This window comes from Ranitomeya imitator, chromosome 8, assembly GCF_032444005.1.
Source record: "Ranitomeya imitator isolate aRanImi1 chromosome 8, aRanImi1.pri, whole genome shotgun sequence".
Classification (NCBI taxonomy): Eukaryota; Metazoa; Chordata; class Amphibia; order Anura; family Dendrobatidae; genus Ranitomeya; species Ranitomeya imitator.
Genome location: NC_091289.1, coordinates 178634013 through 178654995, shown reverse-complemented (window position 1 = coordinate 178654995; position 20983 = coordinate 178634013). Strand labels below are relative to the sequence as shown.

Sequence of the window (20983 nt, the reverse complement as noted above, 5' to 3'; positions counted from 1 at the left end):
TCACACCACCGGATATTCCCTCATCCGAGAAAATCGGTCCCAGTATGCTAATCACACTCTGGTTAAAAGTGTGATCCGATTTTCTCTTATGAGGATAATAAAAATGTCTCCACCTTCTCCATTTTGTCATTCCGTGAAAATCCACAGACTCATTGATTTGCATGGCCGAGTGCGAGCCAATTATTAGATCAAAATCGGGTATGTTACAATTTTTTTCCTCGGACCAGGTCTCTGTCCATCCCCATAAAATAACATTGGTCAGAGTTCCATCCAATGTTTTGTTGGATCGCACGCGATCCGAAAATACGGTCATATGCACAAAGCCCTAAATGCAGCTTAAGGTTGGCAAAACCTGGCTGCATCGGAGGGGCGCAGTTGACCACTTGATGTTGGGCAAACTTTCTTTTGACTTATATTGAGGGAAAAACATGTTTCGACATGTTGAATTATAGGTACAAGCTGATGCCAGAGCTGTTGGCCACTGGCTTACTTTTGTCCACCATTAAGAAGACATGAACACTTGACCGAACCAAGCTCGCAAGTATATGGAGATGTCAGGAGGAAAAGGGTTTAGCTGACAGCTATTGAGCGTGTATTGCCATCTTAACCTCTATGACCCATGCAACTGAAAGATAGACTATAGCGCTTAGAGTACCACAGCCTTCTAATCTGGCCATCAGCTGAGGTCCTGGAAGTGGCACTTATTGCATTTTTCATGCACAGGTTCGATGTACTACAACTCAGTTTCATTCAAGTACCTGTGAGGCTATACGAAAAAAAGGACGAAAATGGCCACCTAAATTCTCTTTACAGGTGGGTAGCTGAGCACTTCAGATATGCCACCACTTTATTAGATGGAAGAACCACATTTAGTGAGGTTGGGCATTATTGTTCTGTGACCTGACCTGCCTTCAACCATGCTCACAGGGGCCTGAGAAGAGGAGACACGAGGAGCCATTTGGAGGACCCTCATATATATGGAAAGAACATCGCGGTCACCAAACTTGTTCCTTCCTTGTGTACAAAATGGTGACTCTGCACGGTCATGAGGTCAGAAGGCAAAAATGGTAAAAAGCAGTTTTACAAAGTGAGGACCCCACCAGACTGCTCCCCTTTTCTTGGCTTCCCAAAAGTCTAATATGAGACTTAGATATTGAATGTGAAGATCATGGTCATCTCTAACCAAAAAAAAAAAACACTTTTCCCTAACCCGAAGCTCAACTTGTATTTCCACCAATATGTACTGCCTAGAAATTGACTGTATGGATAACACTACTATGTCTTGTGTACCGATCTTTACTGTAAATTCACTGAGCTGCAAAAAAAACTAATAAAAAAGAGAATGTGACTAAAGATTAGACTACAATGAAAATCTGCTGCCTAGTAATAATTAACTGCAGACTGGATTGTCAGCAATGTGTGGCCCATAATGTACAGTAAACAGTCCATGATAAAACGCCATATAGGCTTACCGTAACAGAACATTCTAGAAAACAACCGCAGATGTCAAGAATTAAACCATTTATACTTCCTGATGCCAAGTGATTTATGTGAATGGCCTCAGAAAAAAATAAGCAAAAGGAAATACCATCATAAATAAAATTCCTAAAAACCTTTAGTTAGCAAATTACAATAGTTTTTTTTCTAGGGAGGTAATCACTGCAGTACATTAAAAAGGTTGCTGCCTTGTTACACTGACAAGAGTGTTAAGTAGGACAAGAGTCTATGAGCAGGAAGATGTGCCCCCAGTAGATATTCTGATCTAATACTGGAGATACCAGAGGTGCTGAGGTAAGAAGAGGCTGCTCACACTGCTGACCACCCTGTCTATGTGATCTAATACTGGAGATACCAGAGGTGCTGAGGTAAGAAGAGGCTGCTCACACTGCTGACCACCCTGTCTATCTAAGGCTACGTTCACACTAGCGTTCGGCTAGTGTGCGTCGCGCTAGCGTCGGGCGACGCAGCGGCGACGCACGCGTCATGCGCCCCTATGTTTAACATGGGGGACGCATGCGTTTTTGCTTGTTGCGTTTTCCGACACGTGCGTCTTTTTTGACGCTAGCGTCGGACCAAGAAAACGCAACAAGTTGCATTTTTCTTGCGTCCGATTTTCGTCAAAAAACGACGCACGCGTCGAAAAACGCAGCGTTTTTGCGTGCGTTTGCACGCGTTTTTCGGTGCGTTGTGCGTCGCCGACGCAGCGGCGCACAACGCTAGTGTGAACATAGCCTAATACTGGAGATGTCAGGGTGCTGAGGTATAAAGAGGCTGCTCACACTGCTGTCCACCCTGTCTATGTGATCTCATACTGGAGATACCAGAGGTGCTGAGGTATAAAGAGGCTGCTCACACTGCTGTCCACCCTGTCTATCTAATACTGGAGATGTCAGGGTGCTGAGGTATAAAGAGGCTGCTCACACTGCTGTCCACCCTGTCTATGTGATCTAATACTGGAGATACCAGAGGTGCTGAGGTATAAAGAGGCTGCTCACACTGCTGTCCACCCTGTCTATCTAATACTGGAGATGTCAGGGTGCTGAGGTATAAAGAGGCTGCTCACACTGCTGTCCACCCTGTCTATCTAATACTGGAGATGTCAGGGTGCTGAGGTAAGAAGAGGCTACTCACACTGCTGTCCACCCTATCTATCTAATACTGGAGATGTCAGGGTGCTGAGGTAAGAAGAAGCTGCTCACACTGCTGTCCACCCTGTCTATCTAATACTGGAGATGTCAGGGTGCTGAGCTAAGAAGAGGTTGCTCACACTACTGTCCACCCTGTCTATCTAATACTGGAGATGTCAGGGTGCTGAGGTAAGAAGAGGCTGCTCACACTGCTGTCCACCCTATCTAATACTGGAGATCTCAGGGTGCTGAGGTAAGAAGAGGCCGCTCACACTGCTGTCCACCCTATCTATCTAATACTGGAGATGTCAGGGTGCTGAGGTAAGAAGAGGTTGCTCACACTGCTGTCCACACTGTCTATCTAATACTGGAGATGTCAGGGTGCTGAGGTAAGAAGAGGCTGCTCACACTGCTGTCCACACTGTCTATCTGATCTAATACTGGAGATGTCAGGGTGCTGAGGTAAGAACAGGCTGCTCACACTGCTGTCCACCCTGTCTATCTGATCTAATAATGGAATGTCAGGCTGCTGAGGTAAGAAGAGGCTGCTCACAATGCTGTCCACCCTGTCTATCTGATTAGTACTGGAGATACCAGGGGTGCTGAGGTAAGAAGAAGCTGTTCACACTGCTGCCCACCCTGCCTCTCTGAGCTAATACTGGAGATATCAGGACTGCTGAGAGAAGAGGCTGCTCACACTGCTGTCCACCCTGCCAGTCTGATCTAATACTGAAGACACCAGAAGTGCTGAGGTAAGGTGGGGCCGCTCACACTGCTGTCCACACTATCTATCTGACCTAATACTGGAGGTATAAGGGGTGTTGAGGTAAGAAGAGGCTGCTCACACTGCTGTCTACCCTGCCTTTCTATCTAATCTACTACTGGAGATACCAGGGGTGCTGAAGTAAGAAGAGGCTTCTCACACTGCTGTCCACACTGTCTATCTGACCTAATACTGGAGATACCAGGAGTGCTGAGGTAATAAGAGACTGCTAACACTGCTGTACACTCTGCCTATCTGACCTAATACTGAAGATACCAGAAGTGTTAAGGTAAGCAGAGGCCACTCACACTGCTGTCCACACTATCTATCTGACTTAATACTGGACATGCCAGGGGTGCTGAGGTAATAAGTGGCTGCTCTCACTACTGTCCACCCTGTCCATCTGATCTAATACTGGAAATATCATAAGCGCTGAGGTAAGAAGAAGCTGCTCACACTGCTGTACATACTATCTATCTGACCTAATACTGAAGATACCAGGGGTCCTGAGGTAAGCAGAGGCCTCTCAATGCTGTTCACACTATCTATCTGACCTAATACTGGAGGTATAAGTGGTGTTGAGGTAAGAAGAGGCTGCTCACACTGCTGTCTACCCTGCCTTTCTATCTAATCTACTACTGGAGATACCAGGGGTGCTGAGGTAATAAGTGGCTGCTCACACTACTGTCCACCCTGTCCTTCTGATCTAATACTGGAAATACCATTAGTGCTGAGGTAAGAAGAGGCTGCTTACACTGCTGTACATACTATTTATCTGACCTAATACTGAAGATACCAGGGGTCCTGAGGTAAGCAGAGGCCTCTCACAATGCTGTACACACTATCTATCTGACCTAATACTGAAGATAACAGGGTGCTAAGCTAAGAAGAGGCTGTTCACATTGCTGTCCATCCCATGTATGTAATCTAATACTAATAATACCTGAGCTGCTAAGGTGAGAAGATGCTGCTCACACTGCTGGCCACCATTTCATCTGATCTAATACTGGAGATACTAAGAGTGCTGAAGTAAGAAGAGACTGCTTTCACAGAGCCCCGAAGTAGTATAACGTCCCCACCACAAAGCATGACATTGCCACACAGCCCACTACACAGTATAATATACCCACAAAGCCCCCTTGCACATAATGATGTTTCCACAGTGTATGGTCAATAAAAAAAAAACAACTAAATCTACTCAACTATCCCCGTTTCCTTGCTGCTGCGGTCTTCGCTGTGTACGGAGGAACAAGTGGTGCAATGTAGTGTCGTTATCGCTCCTGCTGCGCTCTCAGACACACAGGCTCAATGATGTGAGAGGGAGACGATGACTCCCTGATCAATCATGGTTTTCACTGGTATCGGTATCCCGAGGATGCAGACTCCATAGGAAGCAGATGCTGGTGAAAGTGAGAAGCCGGGTGGGGGGGCCGCCATGTTGGGTGGGACACCACTGTATCCAGCTCTTTAGCTCTCCAGGCCGCGGGCTGAATCAGAACAGCCAAATGGCCACACTTTGCCCAGGTCTGCTATAAGGGAATCGCATGGAAGTTTCTTTTAAAATCATCACAATCTACAAAAGGTGATTTTTTTTTTTATTGCTTCTGTTGTTTTTTTTCTTAGAATATATATAGAATTCAATCAAACGGGAAATATTACAGTTTTTCCCTCCTTGAGAAAAAGATAGCATAACTAGGGGTCCATGTGCCGAGACCCCACCAAATGCAAAAACATGTCACCAAGTCTGTCCCCAGGCCAACGATCCATCAGAAAGAAGTATTTGTCTGTTTAATAAAAATACAACTAAGTCCCAGTGTCTGTCATTGTGAGTGGAAAATATTTTGGGGGGATATTTACAAGGTCACGCTGCTTCTATTTTTGCATTATGAGAAAATGAAATCTTTTTATTTAGCAGCAAAAACTTTCCATCGTTTACCAAACAGAAAGATCTATTAAAGTTCTGGGCAAGTTCTAAACTAAAAACACATCGTTAAAATACAAGATTTCGTAAGAAGGATCTGCACATCGCTTTGAAATCGATGGCATCTCCTGCAATCTCCCCGCTATTTATTAGAATGGGATTTTTCTTGCCATTATTTTGTTTTTCTCAGGAAGGCTTCCAACTCCACTTCCCTCCCCGCCACTTAGAGACTCATTTTCCGGCTGGCTGCCCGTTCCCCAGCCATTATGTAGCGACAGACAGTCCTTCCAAGCTTTGTGTAACTCATGAACACTGCAACAAAGCTGGAGCGGGGTGTGGTGCAGACAGAAGATCGCCCAGTACCGCTGCTACCTGTCAGCGCCTGCCCAGTGCTAGTACCGCTGCTACCTGTCAGCGCCTGCCCAGTGCTAGTACCGCTGCTACCTGTCAGCACCTGCCCAGTGCTAGTACCGCAGCTACCTGTCAGCGCCTGCCCAGTGCTAGTACCGCAGCTACCTGTCAGCGCCTGCCCAGTGCTAGTACCGCAGCTACCTGTCAGCGCCTGCCCAGTGCTAGTACCGCTGCTACCTGTCAGCGCCTACCCAGTGCTAGTACCGCAGCTACCTGTCAGCGCCTGCCCAGTGCTAGTACCGCTGCTACCTGTCAGCGCCTGCCCAGTGCTAGTACCGCAGCTACCTGTCAGCGCCTGCCCAGTGCTAGTACCGCAGCTACCTGTCAGCGCCTGCCCAGTGCTAGTACCGCAGCTACCTGTCAGCGCCTGCCCAGTGCTAGTACCGCTGCTACCTGTCAGCGCCTACCCAGTGCTAGTACCGCAGCTACCTGTCAGCGCCTGCCCAGTGCTAGTACCGCTGCTACCTGTCAGCGCCTGCCCAGTGCTAGTACCGCAGCTACCTGTCAGCGCCTGCCCAGTGCTAGTACCGCAGCTACCTGTCAGCGCCTGCCCAGTGCTAGTACCGCAGCTACCTGTCAGCGCCTGCCCAGTGCTAGTACCGCTGCTACCTGTCAGCGCCTACCCAGTGCTAGTACCGCAGCTACCTGTCAGCGCCTGCCCAGTGCTAGTACCGCTGCTACCTGTCAGCGCCTGCCCAGTGCTAGTACCGCTGCTACCTGTCAGCGCCTACCCAGTGCTAGTACCGCAGCTACCTGTCAGCGCCTGCCCAGTGCTAGTACCGCAGCTACCTGTCAGCGCCTGCCCAGTGCTAGTACCGCTGCTACCTGTCAGCGCCTGCCCAGTGCTAGTACCGCAGCTACCTGTCAGCGCCTGCCCAGTGCTAGTATCGCTGCTACCTGTCAGCGCCTGCCCAGTGCTAGTATCGCTGCTACCTGTCAGCGCCTGCCCAGTGCTAGTACCGCTGCTACCTGTCAGCGCCTGCCCAGTGCTAGTACCGCTGGTACCTGTCAGCGCCTGCCCAGTGCTAGTACCGCTGCTACCTGTCAGCGCCTGCCCAGTGCTAGTACCGCTGCTACCTGTCAGCGCCTGCCCAGTGCTAGTACCGCTGGTACCTGTCAGCGCATGCCCAGTGCTAGTACCACTGGTACCTGTCAGCGCCTGCCCAGTGCCAATACCGCTACTACCTGTCAGCGCCTGCCCAGTGCTAGTACCTGTCAGCGCCTGCTCAGTGCTAGTACCGCTGCTACCTGTCAGCGCCTGCCCAGTGCTAGTACCGCAGCTACCTGTCAGCGCCTGCCCAGTGCTAGTACCGCTGCTACATGACAGTGCCTGCCCAGTGCTAGTATCGCTGCTACCTGTCAGTGCCTGCCAATGCTAGTACCGCTGCTACCTGTCAGCGCCTGCCCAGTGCTAGTACCGCTGCTACCTGTCAGCGCCTGCCCAGTGCTAGTACCGCTGCTACATGTCAGCGCCTGCCCAGTACTGGTACCGCTGCTACCTGTCAGCGCCTCCCCAGTGCTAGTACTGCTGCTACATGTCAGCGCCTGCCCAGTGCTAGTACCGCTGCTACATGTCAGCGCCTGCCCACTGCTAGTACCGCTGCTACCTGTCAGCGCCTACCCCGTGCTAGTACCGCTGCTACCTGTCAGCACCTGCCCAGTGCTAGTACCGCAGCTACCTGTCAGCGCCTGCCCAGTGCTAGTACCGCTGCTACCTGTCAGCGCCTGTGAACACTGCGAACCTCTGATATCATTGATCTATATGGACACATATTGGACACATATATATGTATAGTTGAGTTCCGCTATTTTTGAACTTGCTGTTTTTGGCTTAAAGCCTGGAGGTTTGCATCTGTAATTTTTCAGACTTGTGCTGTGCTGCCATTTTTGTAATGCGACAAAACGTAGGATCGCACTTGGAGCAATGTTATTCTATGAGGCCGTGCACATGTAAAAAAAAATGTTCATAGTCTATCTGAGATAAAATAAAAATAAATCGCAGTGTGCACGAGTTTGACCTGATATTCGACCATGCAAGTCAATGAGTCGGTAGAAAAAAAAAAGTGGACTGCACTCAGATGGCAGAATGGAGAATTTTTATCTTCTACTTATTCGGAAAAAAAAAATCGGATCCCGATTCTCTTGGATGAGAATATCCGTCGGCTGACCCTAGTCTTGCATTATTTCTCATATATTAGAATATTAAATAGAAATATTCAGTATTCGGATTCTTCTGTATCATTGATAACTTCATTATTACATGGCGACTGCACCCAAATCAGCGTCTTACATGCCAGGACACTCCCTTGCGGGCTGTGGCACTATGTGGCGGTGAGCAGTCTGTAGGCAGTGCGCTCTATCCCTGCACCTGCTGCGTCTCCTCCATATTATTGATTACTGGATTTATCCTCCAGTCTGTGTGTATATCCCATTACCGACCCCAGCCGGCGTCTGACAGCCGCTCAGCCATTACGGTAATTCAGCCTTTATAGTTAATGAACGCTGGATGACAATCCCCCGAAGATACAAAGTGTTGTATAATAATGTTGTATCTTCTGCGGTTTGTGACCTATGCATCCATCTCTCCATAGATCTCACCAGTGGTAATCGTGCCTCCGGTTATCTCGCCCTGGCACAGCTCAGACGCCAACACGGATTACGGCCTTTCATACAATTAGAGAATTCGTGGAAATAGTAAAAAAAAAAAAAAAAAAAATGTTTAATCCTTTGTTGTCTGTCGGGTAAATTGCATTTGCTAAATCTGCTGATAAGAGCCTGAAATTCCTAATCAGCAGCTTGCAGCGAGCAGATGGTGCTGGTGGGCACAGCCCGGCCCTAGAAGACTGGCACACAGGAGCCACACCTTGTACACGGATGCAATCTTAAACAAAAAAAAAATAAAAATAAAAAAAAAATAATAATAATAATAATAATAATAATAATTAAAAAAGCAAGGACAAATTATATATATAATAATATATAAATTAAATAATAAAAAAATAAAAATAAATAAATAAATAAATATATATATATATATATATATATATATATATATATATATATATTCTCTACGCTTCTCTGGGCATGCAATAAAGGGTTAACAGCGCCAGGTCGTAGGTCATTTACCTCTTTCCTCCGGCTGGGGGCCCCAGGTCTGGTCACCAGGGCGGTTTCATTGAGCACCACAGCAATGTCTTCCACAAAGGGGGCATCCGGCATTGTGTTTTCGGCCTCTAACTGGACCACCTGCAGCCCCAGCTTGTCCTTTAAGACCCTGGTATACAGCTCCAGCTCCCTCCTCGCCCTGGCGGTGTCCACCTCTCCACTTTGTGCCATCCGGAGAGCCTGCTGGCTGAAGGAGTCTGGGATGGCTCGCACTATGGCGTGCGTGCATTTACCTAAGCCTGACAAAGGGTGCACAGACATGGCGATACAATACTGAATGGACCGTGCCCGGGTTCAGCGCCCCACGGTGTAAACAGAGCCCTAGCGAGAGGCAAAGCCCAAATGTAAAGCGGTCCCTAGAACAGAGATGTAATGCAGGTTGCCATTGGTCACTTATCGCTGCCAGCTGATTGGATGACAGCTGCATCCCTGCCTGGTGCTGAGCCGAGCGCGGCGGCTTCATTCATACTGATGAGCGGCAGCAGGTTGTAGCATCATCCAGGAAATCCCATAGCGGAGACCCTGCCCCTAATATCGCCATCAATCCATACTACTATTCTTAACCCCTTCAGGCTTCCTACTTTCCCTCTCGGTTTCCATTCTGCTCAGTTTGTTTTTTTTTTTTTTGCTGTAATTTTTGTAGATTACAATTGTGACCTGTTTACATTAGTTTATATTAATAATAATTTTATATACATTTTTATTTTGGCAAAAATGCAGAAAAAAACCCCAAACTATTCTGCTCCAGTTTTATTTTTATTTACAGGATACAAAAATGATAATAATTCTATATAATGCTTGACTTTTTTTGTACAGATTATTACAGTTAGAGCTTAAAATCAGACGAGCGCTATCCATGGTTTTTGATGTATAGCGCTCGTCCCTATGTTATTCTATGGAATCGTGCCCATGTCCAATTTTTTCCTCGGACCACTTGAACAATTTGCCTCCGAGAATCGGATGAAACTCACCCATTCATGTCTATGGTCCCTTTAAAAAAAAATTGGATTGCACTCAGATGACATCCAAGTGCAGTCCAATATGACAGAGAAGGTGGAGAAACTTTTTTTTTTCCTCTGGAAAAATTCTCCGATGGAGAGAAAATGGCCTTATAATCATACAAGGTGTTTGCATAAAATTTCATATTTTGGGACTTTACTATGTGGTTTTATTTTTGTAACAAATGCAAATTTGTGTTTGCAATTTTAGCAAATTTTAACATTTACAGCATAAACTGATCATAAATAAATAACATTTATTTACGGGTCCTTACAGGTGTGAGGGTATTGAATGATCGTGTTTTTTTATGTTTTATGACTTTTAGTTATTAATTAGTTTTTCTTATAAAAAAAAAAATCATGTTTTTGTAGGTTTTCTCATTATTACTTTTTTTTGCTTTTATTTCTATTTTGCAGCTATAATGTTTTGGAATATATTTATAGCATGAAGTGAGGTGTTTAAAGGGGTTGTCCACTACTGGTCCAAGTCGTATAGTTTTGTAATATGGCTCCCATAGATGTATAAATTGAAGTTTTTAGACGACCCAAAGAGGTGAAAGGGATTGAAAAGTGATGTGATACTGCGCTGAGTATAGAGGAGCAACACTGCTCCAGAAGGTTTTTTTTTTAATTGTTTTTCACCACCCTAGACCCAGTATTAAGGGGGTTGTCCAGTGATGGACAACCCCTTTAAGAAGATGGTCAGACAGTCTTGTGGTCCTTCAGTCTACCCTGGACTGTCTTCCCATACTAGGTATCCCCTATAACGTGATCTATAGGGAATGGGGGTGGGGTACATTGGTATGTAGTGAATAGCGCCCATTGTGGAATGTAGAGGGTTAAATACCGGAGCTCAGAGGTTCCATTATTGTGGGGCCCATTCTCCAAGAGTTAAAAGGAAATTTTCTAACATCCTTGGACTTTTAATACTCGCTGTTTTCAAGCTCGCCGCTTTCAGTGAATAGAAGTGCCCCGTTTTCTCTAATCCGATGCCGAAAATCAAACCCAATACCTCTCACAGCTGAGGATTTGCTACAGTTGTCTCCAGTCTAGACACTCTCATCGATGCGCTAAATACACACACAGGACTAATCTCTCTTCTGTCCCGATACTTGGCGACAATGTGCAGCTACAATGTAGCAGTTCCGTGACCTTAAATGTTCCTAAACTTTCAGAAAGTCCTCAAGTTTTGACTAGCAGTGTCCAGGTATTTTAAAATCTGAATGCAAAAACAATAAAAGTAAAAAAAAAAAAAAATCATTCAGTGACAGCAAGCAGAGATCTAGAAAATGGTGGGGAATGGCTAATATATGTACTTAGGACAAGGAATCCCTTTACTGGAAGCCGAGTGGGTAATAGAGTGGGGGGCTCCACTTCGTACCTCCATATCTTAGCTGGAGGGGAGACCCCCATTCACCCAACGGAGGGGAACTCCTTTCTGCCTCTCTCCAGAATTAAGTGGCTGATAACAGGGAACAATAGTATTTTAGAGAACGAATATGACGTCCATATAATGATCGTCTTCAACTTCCCATCCATATAAACGCAACCCGCGGCTACAACAGATGTCGTCCCCTATGCTGCACAGCGACTACTTCCCATAGACATGGGAGGACTTGCTGCACTAAAATATCGATATCAGCCAATAACAAAAATATAGTAATAACAAATATGTCACATGCTTATAGACGTTGCTGCCCATAGAAGTGCATGGGAGCCTTGTTACAACACAAGCTGTAACACACTAGGGTAGATGAGACCAATATATATATTACTAAAATAACAAACTCCAGTAGTTTCAGCCATTAAAAAAGAATAAAATTCATAAAAAAATATATACTTAATTCACAAGCTTATAATGACGCTGCTGCCTATAGAAGTGTATGGAAAAAAATGTTACAATGGCCTGTAAGAGCCTCATCTGCACAAGTGTATTACAGGCTTTGTTTCAACATGGCTCTCATACACTTCTATAGGCAGCAACTTCATTCTAAGCTTGATATATATATATATATATATATATATATATATATATATATATAATGTATTTATTTTTAATTTTTTAATGGCAGAAACTACTTGAGTTTGGTATTTTAGTAAATATATATATATATTTCATGGCTTCATCTACACTAGTGTATTACAGGTTGTGTTGTAAAATGGCTCCCATACACTTCTATAGGCAGCAACTTCATTCTAAGCTTGTGAATTATATATATAAAAAATAAATAATAAAAAAAAACATCTATTGTCTATCATGACATGCTCCTTTATACTTCGTGCTGGTATAGCACCAACACACTCCGGGGCGCTGTACAGAGAACGCGCTCACATCCGTCATATACATACAGTACATTTTACCTATTATGTCTGTATGATCGCTGGATGAAACGGCAGCACTACTACTAGTTCTCAGTACGGACACTTTTGGGGTACGGTACCTCCTTCCTTCTGCTCGGCGCTCCAGGTCTGGTGATCAGGGCTGTTCCTTCGCACACAATCGCCGTGTCCTCCACAAACGGGGCGTCGGGAAGGCTTTCATCCGTAGGGAGCTCCACCACGTTCAGACCTAGTCGGTTCCTCAGGACCCCAATATAAAGCTCGTGATGGAGCCTAGCCTTGGTCAGGTCAACCGTGCAATCGCCATCTGTCCGCAAAGCTTCCTGGCACAAAGAATCAGGGATGGCCCGCGTGATGACGTGCGTGCATCTTCCAAAGCTGGGAGCGTTCAGCGCGGCCATGGATGCCTTTTGGGTATATCGGAGCCTAGAGATAAACCTCAGAGTAGTATGGACAGGAGATTGTAGGGCTGCAGGCAGCATGTCAGCCAAAGCAGGCAACACGCAAGCCGCATCCCAAAGTGGAGATGTAAGGGCGACCCTGATTGGATCCCCGGCCGTCCCTTTGACTGACACGACACGGAGCCTCCTCATTGGCGAGGTTTTCCCCTTTCAATACATTGGTGTTGAATTCCCACCATTCAGAAGTTACTGTTTAGCTCTGCTGCGACTCAGGCTGGAAGCAAAGGTCGCGGTGCTCAACGTGAGAGATCAGCTGTTTGTTTCACATGTGTCTGCGCCCTGGAATATAGCTGGAAGGGTTTACGTAAGAAATGCCCAGAAACGTGTGCGAATATTCTAAGAAAGGTTCTATATCATCTCACCTGGGTTCAAGAATTTGCTCAGGTTTTTTTTATCGTAGGTGAACACTGATTTTCCGATTTTCACGTACAAGTGTTTTTCAGCACTCGGACCCGTGATATGTTATGGAGCCATTCGCATGGCCGTTATTTTTCACGATCCGTGGAAATCGGGGAGACGTGTCCGATTTTGATCCGAGGGGTTGGATCGCACTCAGCCATGCAAGTAAATAGTGCCAGGAAAGTATCGGACGACAGCAAAAGGACGGTGCGATTTTCAGAGACTGATAGAATGGAGACGGTGGAGACAGGGATGACAATCGGATCACGCTCCGATCAAACTCTGGTCAGAATTATCCGTCTGTTTTTTTTTTTTGAATGTGCAAAAATTGGACGCGAAAATCCATTTTTCGCATATGGAAAAAAAAAAAAATTCAAAAATCGTACCTTCTCCTACTCATAAGGTACGAAAAATCATCCGGGAAAAGCAGACGACTGTCATCCGTGCGTCATCCGTATTGCCAGCCGTGTGTCCGGTTTTCTTTTGTCATCTGTATGACATGTAAAAAAAAAAGTACAATAGAGGCAGAGTGAATATAACGGGTCCGTGATCCATCGGTATCAATAACGGACCACGAAAACTAACGTCTGGGTGGTCCACATAATAGAGCACGAGATCGTGCGGCTGCAGGAGCGGGAAGCCGGCTGTCAGACACAGCCAGACTCCTCTTAGAGAAGGCAGAGATGGTTGATTACTGTTTCTGCCTTCCAGATCGCTGTATGTGTATACAGTATATAGGAATTGGTGCGAGATCTTCGTCCTCTAGTTCCATTGATCAAGTCTCAAGAAAAAATGAGGCCCTAATTCACCATGTTGGACCATTGATTAGCACTGGTGTCTTGCAGTCTTCAGTTTGAATCTGACAATATCGGGATGGATTTTATATATTATATTTTCTTTCTGAGTTTTTATTGCGCTCTTTCAGCAGTTCCAAACTATAACAAGAAGTTTCCTGGTTTCTTAGGAAGTGTAAAAAAACAAATACAGGAAAAAATAAATTGTGAGCCTCATTGGGGGACAGGAACTGGTGTGACTGGTGATAATATCTGTACAGCGCTGTGGAATATGCTGGTGCTATATGAAGAGATCAATGTCCTGATGATGATATTACGCATTACATCGTGTAATGTTCACTCTGACTTAAACGCTTGTCAATTTTTGCAATTGGGTTTTCTTTAAAAATGTTGCACCGTTTGGCTTTTAAGGCTCATTTTTTCCCAATGAGCCAACTAAAAATCTGACCGAAAACACTAATCTCAGTTGATGGCTGACCAATAAACCACAAGCTAAGAGGAGTAGGAAAAAGCAGGATAAAAATGTAACAAACTCTTTGTCATAACCAGCTCACTGAAGGATTCTCAGTTAACTCATACTGCAAAAGCCAAATTTGTAATTAAGTATGGAGTGAAGTGTCCTCTACTTCCATATCACTGCACGATGTATAGGAAAGCTGGGTTAAAGCCCTTACACAGGCAGCCATAGGGGGGGTCACCCGGCTTGCCAAGACACCCATTCACTTTCATACAGCTGAGTTGCAATACAAACTATGGACAGGTGTGGCACTGTTATAGAAGAAAGCAGAGTTAGCAAACTGATGGCCTAGCCTTCGACTATCCTTCATCCGGTGGGGAGGTTTGCACCGGTCTGTTCAGTGATTATTATTTCAGCTTACTTTATGTAAGCGAATGGGACTGAGCTGCAATACCAAATACAGCCACTATGAAAAGCATGGCGCTGTTTGCAAACCAGGCCGCCAGCCCTCAATCATGTGATCGGGGAGGATCCATCAGGCCCAGACTATTAATTCTGGATTAAAGGAATTTTATATTTCTAACCTGTGTCGTTTGGTGTCATTGGCTCCTCAGTTGCTGTTATCTCCATGTTGCATTGGGGGGTCTTTAAGCTCCATGGTGGTCTCCAGTGCAGCCTGTATGGGAAGAAGCAAAATGATAAAATCAAAGGCAGGCGGCTCAGAGGACGAAAGGCTTCCGGCCGCTGCTAAAAGGGAAAATGCAAGGAATTTTTTACTTTGCTTACTGTAAACCTGCAGAGCTGGGACAATTCAATGGTGAGGCAGGCAAGGCAGCGGCCTAAGGCTATGAACGGAGGAGGCCACCATCATTTAGGAAGCGATCAATGCTTATGTGTGATATTCAGATGACTCTGCAGTTTTACTGGCGCCAATTTCCTCCATTTCCCCTCCCCCCTCATGGGGCGGTTATGATCACATACTTTTTTTATAGATATATTTCTATCACAGATGCAAAAAAAACTGACCCCATTTTTAATCTTAGACATTCCCTTTAATTTTCTATTTTATAATTTTAACCCATTTTATTTGCCCTATTAATACATATGGATGAGGGGGTCTTCGGTTTGAGTGCCCCTCTATAGGTCAGGAGCAGGGAATCCCTGATGACTCGAAACGTCACTGCAATACTACACTGGTCACCGGAGAGAAAACTGATCTTCCCGCTGCAAAATCGTCTGCTCTCTTAAAGGGATTGTCGGGATCCCCTGTAATGGCTGAGCAGAAAGCCAATGAAATTAACAAATGATCCATTGATTTGTATTTGTTTTTTTTCTCTCCAAATCCTTCAAAATGGAGCACGGGTTACACAAATTTGCGCAAAATTAAAAAAGTGTTTGTTTTTTTTTACTTTTACCTGTCTTGTGCCTTTATTTTGATAGCAAAAAGGGCACATGATCTGATAAAATGTTACACGTTCATCTAATATTTGCACCAACATTTTCCGCTGTATGAAAAACAATAATCATTGGGGACAGGAAAACATTTGCTCTAAAATGTAGCAACTTTTGAAATAGACGCAATTGATGAATCCGCCATAAACGCCTGGAGAACAAAAACGACGACCACAAGGACAAACATGAAAAAAATAGACTTAAGGAAAAGTACAAATTAAAAAAAAAATCTAAATCTATTTGGTGAAAAATGGGTAACAAATGCAAAAAAAAAAAAAAAAGACTAGAAACAGGTGCAGATGTAATAATGAATCGGGGGGCCATAGTTCAAAATGGGGGCCGGGGGGCGAGGTAAATAGGAGGACTAGTCATGACGATTGATCCCCGCACAAGCAGATGTTAGGGAAGACAAGGATTGGGTAGATGATTTCAACATGCCCGATCCTTTTTTGGAGATAAGTCACCCCAAAAAATGCCTGGTATCTGAGCTTTAAGCTACGCCCCTGCTTAAAGTTACTTTTCTAAGTGTCTGTTCCTTTAAGACATGCCACTATACAGAACATTCCTGTCCCAGTTCTCTGTCTTGTTTTTTTTTCTTTTCTTTTTTTTCTTCTTTTTTCTCCCACTCTTTTTTTTTTCTTTCTTTTTGCCTGGACAAGTGAACGAAAGTGAGTGCACATTCCTCTAAGATACACAACACGTCTCAGGACTAGAAAGGAAAAAATGTCCAGGTGGGAAAATGAATAAATGATGAATCCAGCTTTTTTTTTTCTTTCTTACATAACGTCCAGTCCTAGGTGGTGGGTGAGTTATGCGCCCATTAGCTCCGTCTAATAACAGCCACATTTAGTTTGGAAATTTGGAATAGTCTCTGGGTAATCTTTTATTTTTTCTTCCATTCCATTCCAAATGGTTTTCCTTAGACATTCCATTCTGCAGCGGCGGAAAGTCATTAATCTGGTGTCTGACAAATGAACATGGAGCGGCAGACATAGTTTCCACTGTTTGGGAACGGGCAGACGTTGTTTTAATAACTCTACGGGGTGAAACGGTACAAAATAATAAAAAAAAAAAAGAAAAAAACTACCACAGATATTCTCAGTGCAGGTCTGACCCGAAAAAAAAAAAAATACCGCGCCGCCGAAAGGAGAAGACGGCATCTACGGAATGGAAGCGTTCTTGTGCGAGGAATGCAAAAATCTCACACAGCGGCCATTTTTCATCATCGCTCAGGGGACAAGATTGCAGAAGATAGTTTGCTCCAGGCAGTGAGCGAGGCATTAGTATCATTCCAGTACACAATGAGTTAAGGAGCAATAGATGTCATCACCATAAAGGCAAAGTAGGCACAAGCAAAGGGCACAACATTGAGGGGGCTGCAAGGTTGGGATTGCAGAAGCTTGTGACACCATATTATAGTGTCATTGAGTAGAATGAATTAAGGGGAAAAAGTTGTGCCAGCATTAATTATCATATTCTTGTATAATCCATAAAAAATCAGCAATATTTGCCTTTTACATGCTATTAAAAAAAAACAACAATTCAGTGAAGAGTTAAGACATTAACTTTTAAAGTATGGCGCCATCTGGTGTTCACAGTGTATAAGGATAAGCACGTCCACCTGAACAGGTGACGATGGTGGTCACACATGCTCAGTCACCCTGCCAGGTTTTTACATAGAGATCCTATATCTCCTGCATAGCTTTCTTTTCTTGCATGTCAGGTAAGGAACACAGACTCTGAAATATCAGAGTCCTTCAGCAGGGAAAGTAAAAAAGGGACTGCCAGAGGGAGAAGGAGACTGATTCTGCTCAGGGCCAGAACATAGTAGCAGAAGCACCATGAGGAACAAATAAAAGAACGATGACGCAAACTGCATTTTTTAAAGGGGTTGTTAGCTACTATTTATGCCCCCCCCCCCCAAGCACTGCCGATGGTGTAAAGTACAGCTTTATACACTGTATTTTTGGGCAGCAACTAACCGGTATATGGAGCTGCGCTGTTCTGTAAACTGCTGATGACAGCTGTCAGCCCTAAGCAAGCTGGTGACTGGCTGCAGCGGTCACATGGATATATATAATAATCATTATCGTCGGGACACTGATCACAGATCCTGTGGGTCATCGCTTGTAAGTGAAGCGCGCCGCCTCCTTAGGTAGCGTCGTCAATATGACATTTTTGAGAAAATCCCTTTTAATAATTGCAGTTATGCCTCGTCCTGCCCGGCTGCATTCTCGTGGGTCACCGTCCATCATAAGCCGATCTTAGTTCTCATCTCGCCCCAGCTGACAGTTCCCCTAAACACAATGACTATTCTCGCTCTCGCCCTTTGAGACGTTCTGTGTGTCACGGCTGTAAAACATTTATTTTTTTGACTTCGGGAATGTGAAGAATGTGTTTACGTCAATGTTTTTCTATCAATCTTTCTGAAATATTAAAGTGAAGAGGAGGTTTCTCGGTGTCTCCAAAATGTCAAGGCATCAGCAATGTCAGAGTACCATTCTCAAACCATTTGGTCCCTATTATATATATATACAGGGTGGTCCAAAAGTAGGTGGACAGTATGTGTAATAGGGTTCTGAAGGGGGAGATTTATCAAGCATGGTGTAAAGTGAAACTGACACAGTTGCCCTTAGCAACCAATCGGATTCCACCTTTCATTTTCCAAAGAGTCTGTGAAGAATGAAAAGTGGAATCTGATTGGTTGCTAAGGGCAACTGTGTCAGTTTCACAATACACCATGTTTGATAATTCTCCCCCTTCAGAACCCTATTACACATACTGTCCACCTACTTTCGGACCACCCTGTATATATATGTTCTGTCTCGAAATTCCGTCACGTGAACCTCAAAGCCGTAAGGGGTTCTCCACTTTGGACCATCCATATTTGTTAAAAGAACCTCCTATTGATTGAGTGACCCATTGATTGTCTGTGATTTGTTACTGCTCAATTTCCCTGCAGCACCACCGCAGGTGAAGTGAAGTATTACACTGGGTCCTCCAGCATCGGACTTCATGTATGAACTGTAGGTGTTCTATGTTTCAGCTAATTAATGAGGATATTGCTCCCGGAAACCCCTTTATTAACGCAGAATTTCCTAACACAGTATTTGTAAACTGGTTTTCTGAGCAGCCCCAGGGCCTAACATAGCATTGGTGTAACCGGTGAAGCCGCACAGGGGCCCAAGAGGAAAGGGGGCCCACATCTTTCTCCTAAGCAGGGTGAATTTTGCTTTTTGATAAATTATTGGATTGCAAAGTGCCCATACGCAGTTCTTCCACAGGGGCCCTCATCTGTCGGTGTCCACCAGTGGAACAACCCATAAACATGAAAGGACAAAGTGTCATACTTGTAGTCTCCTGTGGAGGCGCTGCAGAAAAACTAATCACTTGCTGCCAGGTTTGGCAATAGCTGATCACAGATTGTGCCCGCAGGCAGGGCAGGTGCACTTTATGATCAACCTCTTGTGAAGTGATCCCCTTCTATCAAATAGGAATTGTCTAAAAATGGAGATAAAAGAGGAGTCTACCTTTGGGGACACTTTTTTTTTTAACTTAAATTCATGTATTTGGTCCTAAAGATTAGTTTTACAATTGGGCTTTCATTAAAAAATTTGCACCGTTTGGCGTTTACAGGCTCTTAGTTTCCCGGCACATTAAATAAATCAGCTGAGAGGAGAAAAGGACAGATTAGAGTTATGAAACGTCCCATCAGACAGAGCTCACTGACAGATCCTCAGATGGCTCATTCTGCAGCCAGTAAGAGACGATACAACACAAAGGCTATAAAAGGCAAACGGAGCAACAGTGTTAATACAACCCAATAGCAAAAATGATTGTCAGCCCCAAATACATTAATTTAAGTCATTAAAAAAGTTTTTAAAGGTGGACAATGATTTAAATATAAGGGTGTTGGTAGCAAACACATCACTCTTTTTGCATTTTTTTCACATCTCATATAGGTGCCAATTATCCCAGATTTCCGGTGGCTCCTGGGCTGAATAGAGGCGTTTATAAAAACCCTGCCCAAAAGTGGTGGCGGATCGAGGTCGTTACCGGATCGAGGTCGTTACCGGATCGAGGTCGTTACCGGACTTGAGAGTGACAGCTTGCTGTATTTCTGTGCGGCTGCCACGCTTGGTGCGGCCAGTCCGAGCATTGCGGGCAGATCTCAGACCGATCAGTGCGGCCATATGAATGCACCTTAAGGTGGAGATTAACCATTGGTCTTTAATATACCAGGCCGGCCTAAAATAGACTTTATAGTTTTTCCCGGACTGGATTAAAACCATTTGACTACATAGAGGAATAGGTCCTGGTGCAAATATCTGTCAGGATTGCAGGTGCTCAACAAAACAATGACTTCCATCCAAAGTAAACCATATATCCCCAAGGGCACATACCTACAGAAGAAGTGAGCTCATCCAACGAGAGCGTGCACAACAATAGGCAAACACAGCGGGTGCCACGAAATACCTGCAGCCTCACAGCTGCCATCAGCGTCTGCTAATAAACACATTCAGTCATCTAAATACGCTCCCTCACTTGCATCATAACAATGGAGAAGACTTCTGACCAAGCCGGTAAAATACGGTCAGTTATACCATCATAGCCAATAACAGAGAGTTACAAAATAAACTTCCACCTCCAAGGCTTAACCTCTGTTCCTATGTCCAGTAGTCATGGATCACAAAAACGGAAATTAAACGATCCATTTATTCAAATGGTGGATAGAAATGTCCTAAAATATCTTTTACAGCTGCAATCTGAAGGATGGAGTAAATGGGAATTCAACACATCCATCCGGTAAGTATAAAAAAATATACCGTAAGTCCTTTTTTTATTTAAGTTCCATTAAAAATAAACAAAACCATGGAAAATATTTTAAAAATTCTGACGCGTTTCTGGCGAAAATGTGTCAGAATTTTGCATGTGTTTCATGAATTTTTTCGTTTTTAATGGAACTTAAATATATGGGGGGTCTGACACCCGACCCTCCAACTGGTCAGATGTTAGCAGCTCTGATGATGTCCGATGTAAACAGTGAATGGAGCTGAACAGCACAGCGCTATCACGGTGTAGTGGCCACTTCTGGGTACTGCAGTTCAGCTCTTATTGAAAGGAATAGGAGTTGAGCTGCAATACCCAGGAATGGACACTGCCACTGGCGGACATAGACAGATGAAGCCCCTGTG

At 44.6% G+C, this 20983-nt stretch overlaps 1 protein-coding gene across 4 annotated transcripts in view; it reads right to left on the bottom strand.

Moving 5' to 3' along the window:
* The window catches only part of DDAH1 (dimethylarginine dimethylaminohydrolase 1), a 122632-nt gene that overhangs the window by 70505 nt on the left and 31144 nt on the right, over positions 1–20983 (bottom strand). For 2 of the 4 annotated variants that reach the window (XR_011315095.1, XM_069737979.1), the window contains exon 1: positions 12327–12764. The exons of 1 other annotated variant lie outside the window; for it this stretch is intronic. Coding sequence is in view for 2 of the 3 variants with exons in the window: in XM_069737979.1 (XP_069594080.1) it covers positions 12327–12707 (381 nt within the window). In the remaining variant the exon portion in view is untranslated. Of the gene's footprint in view, positions 1–8848; positions 9378–12326; positions 12765–20983 lie in introns of those variants that run through there. One more of the 4 variants, XM_069737980.1, reaches the window with a different exon arrangement.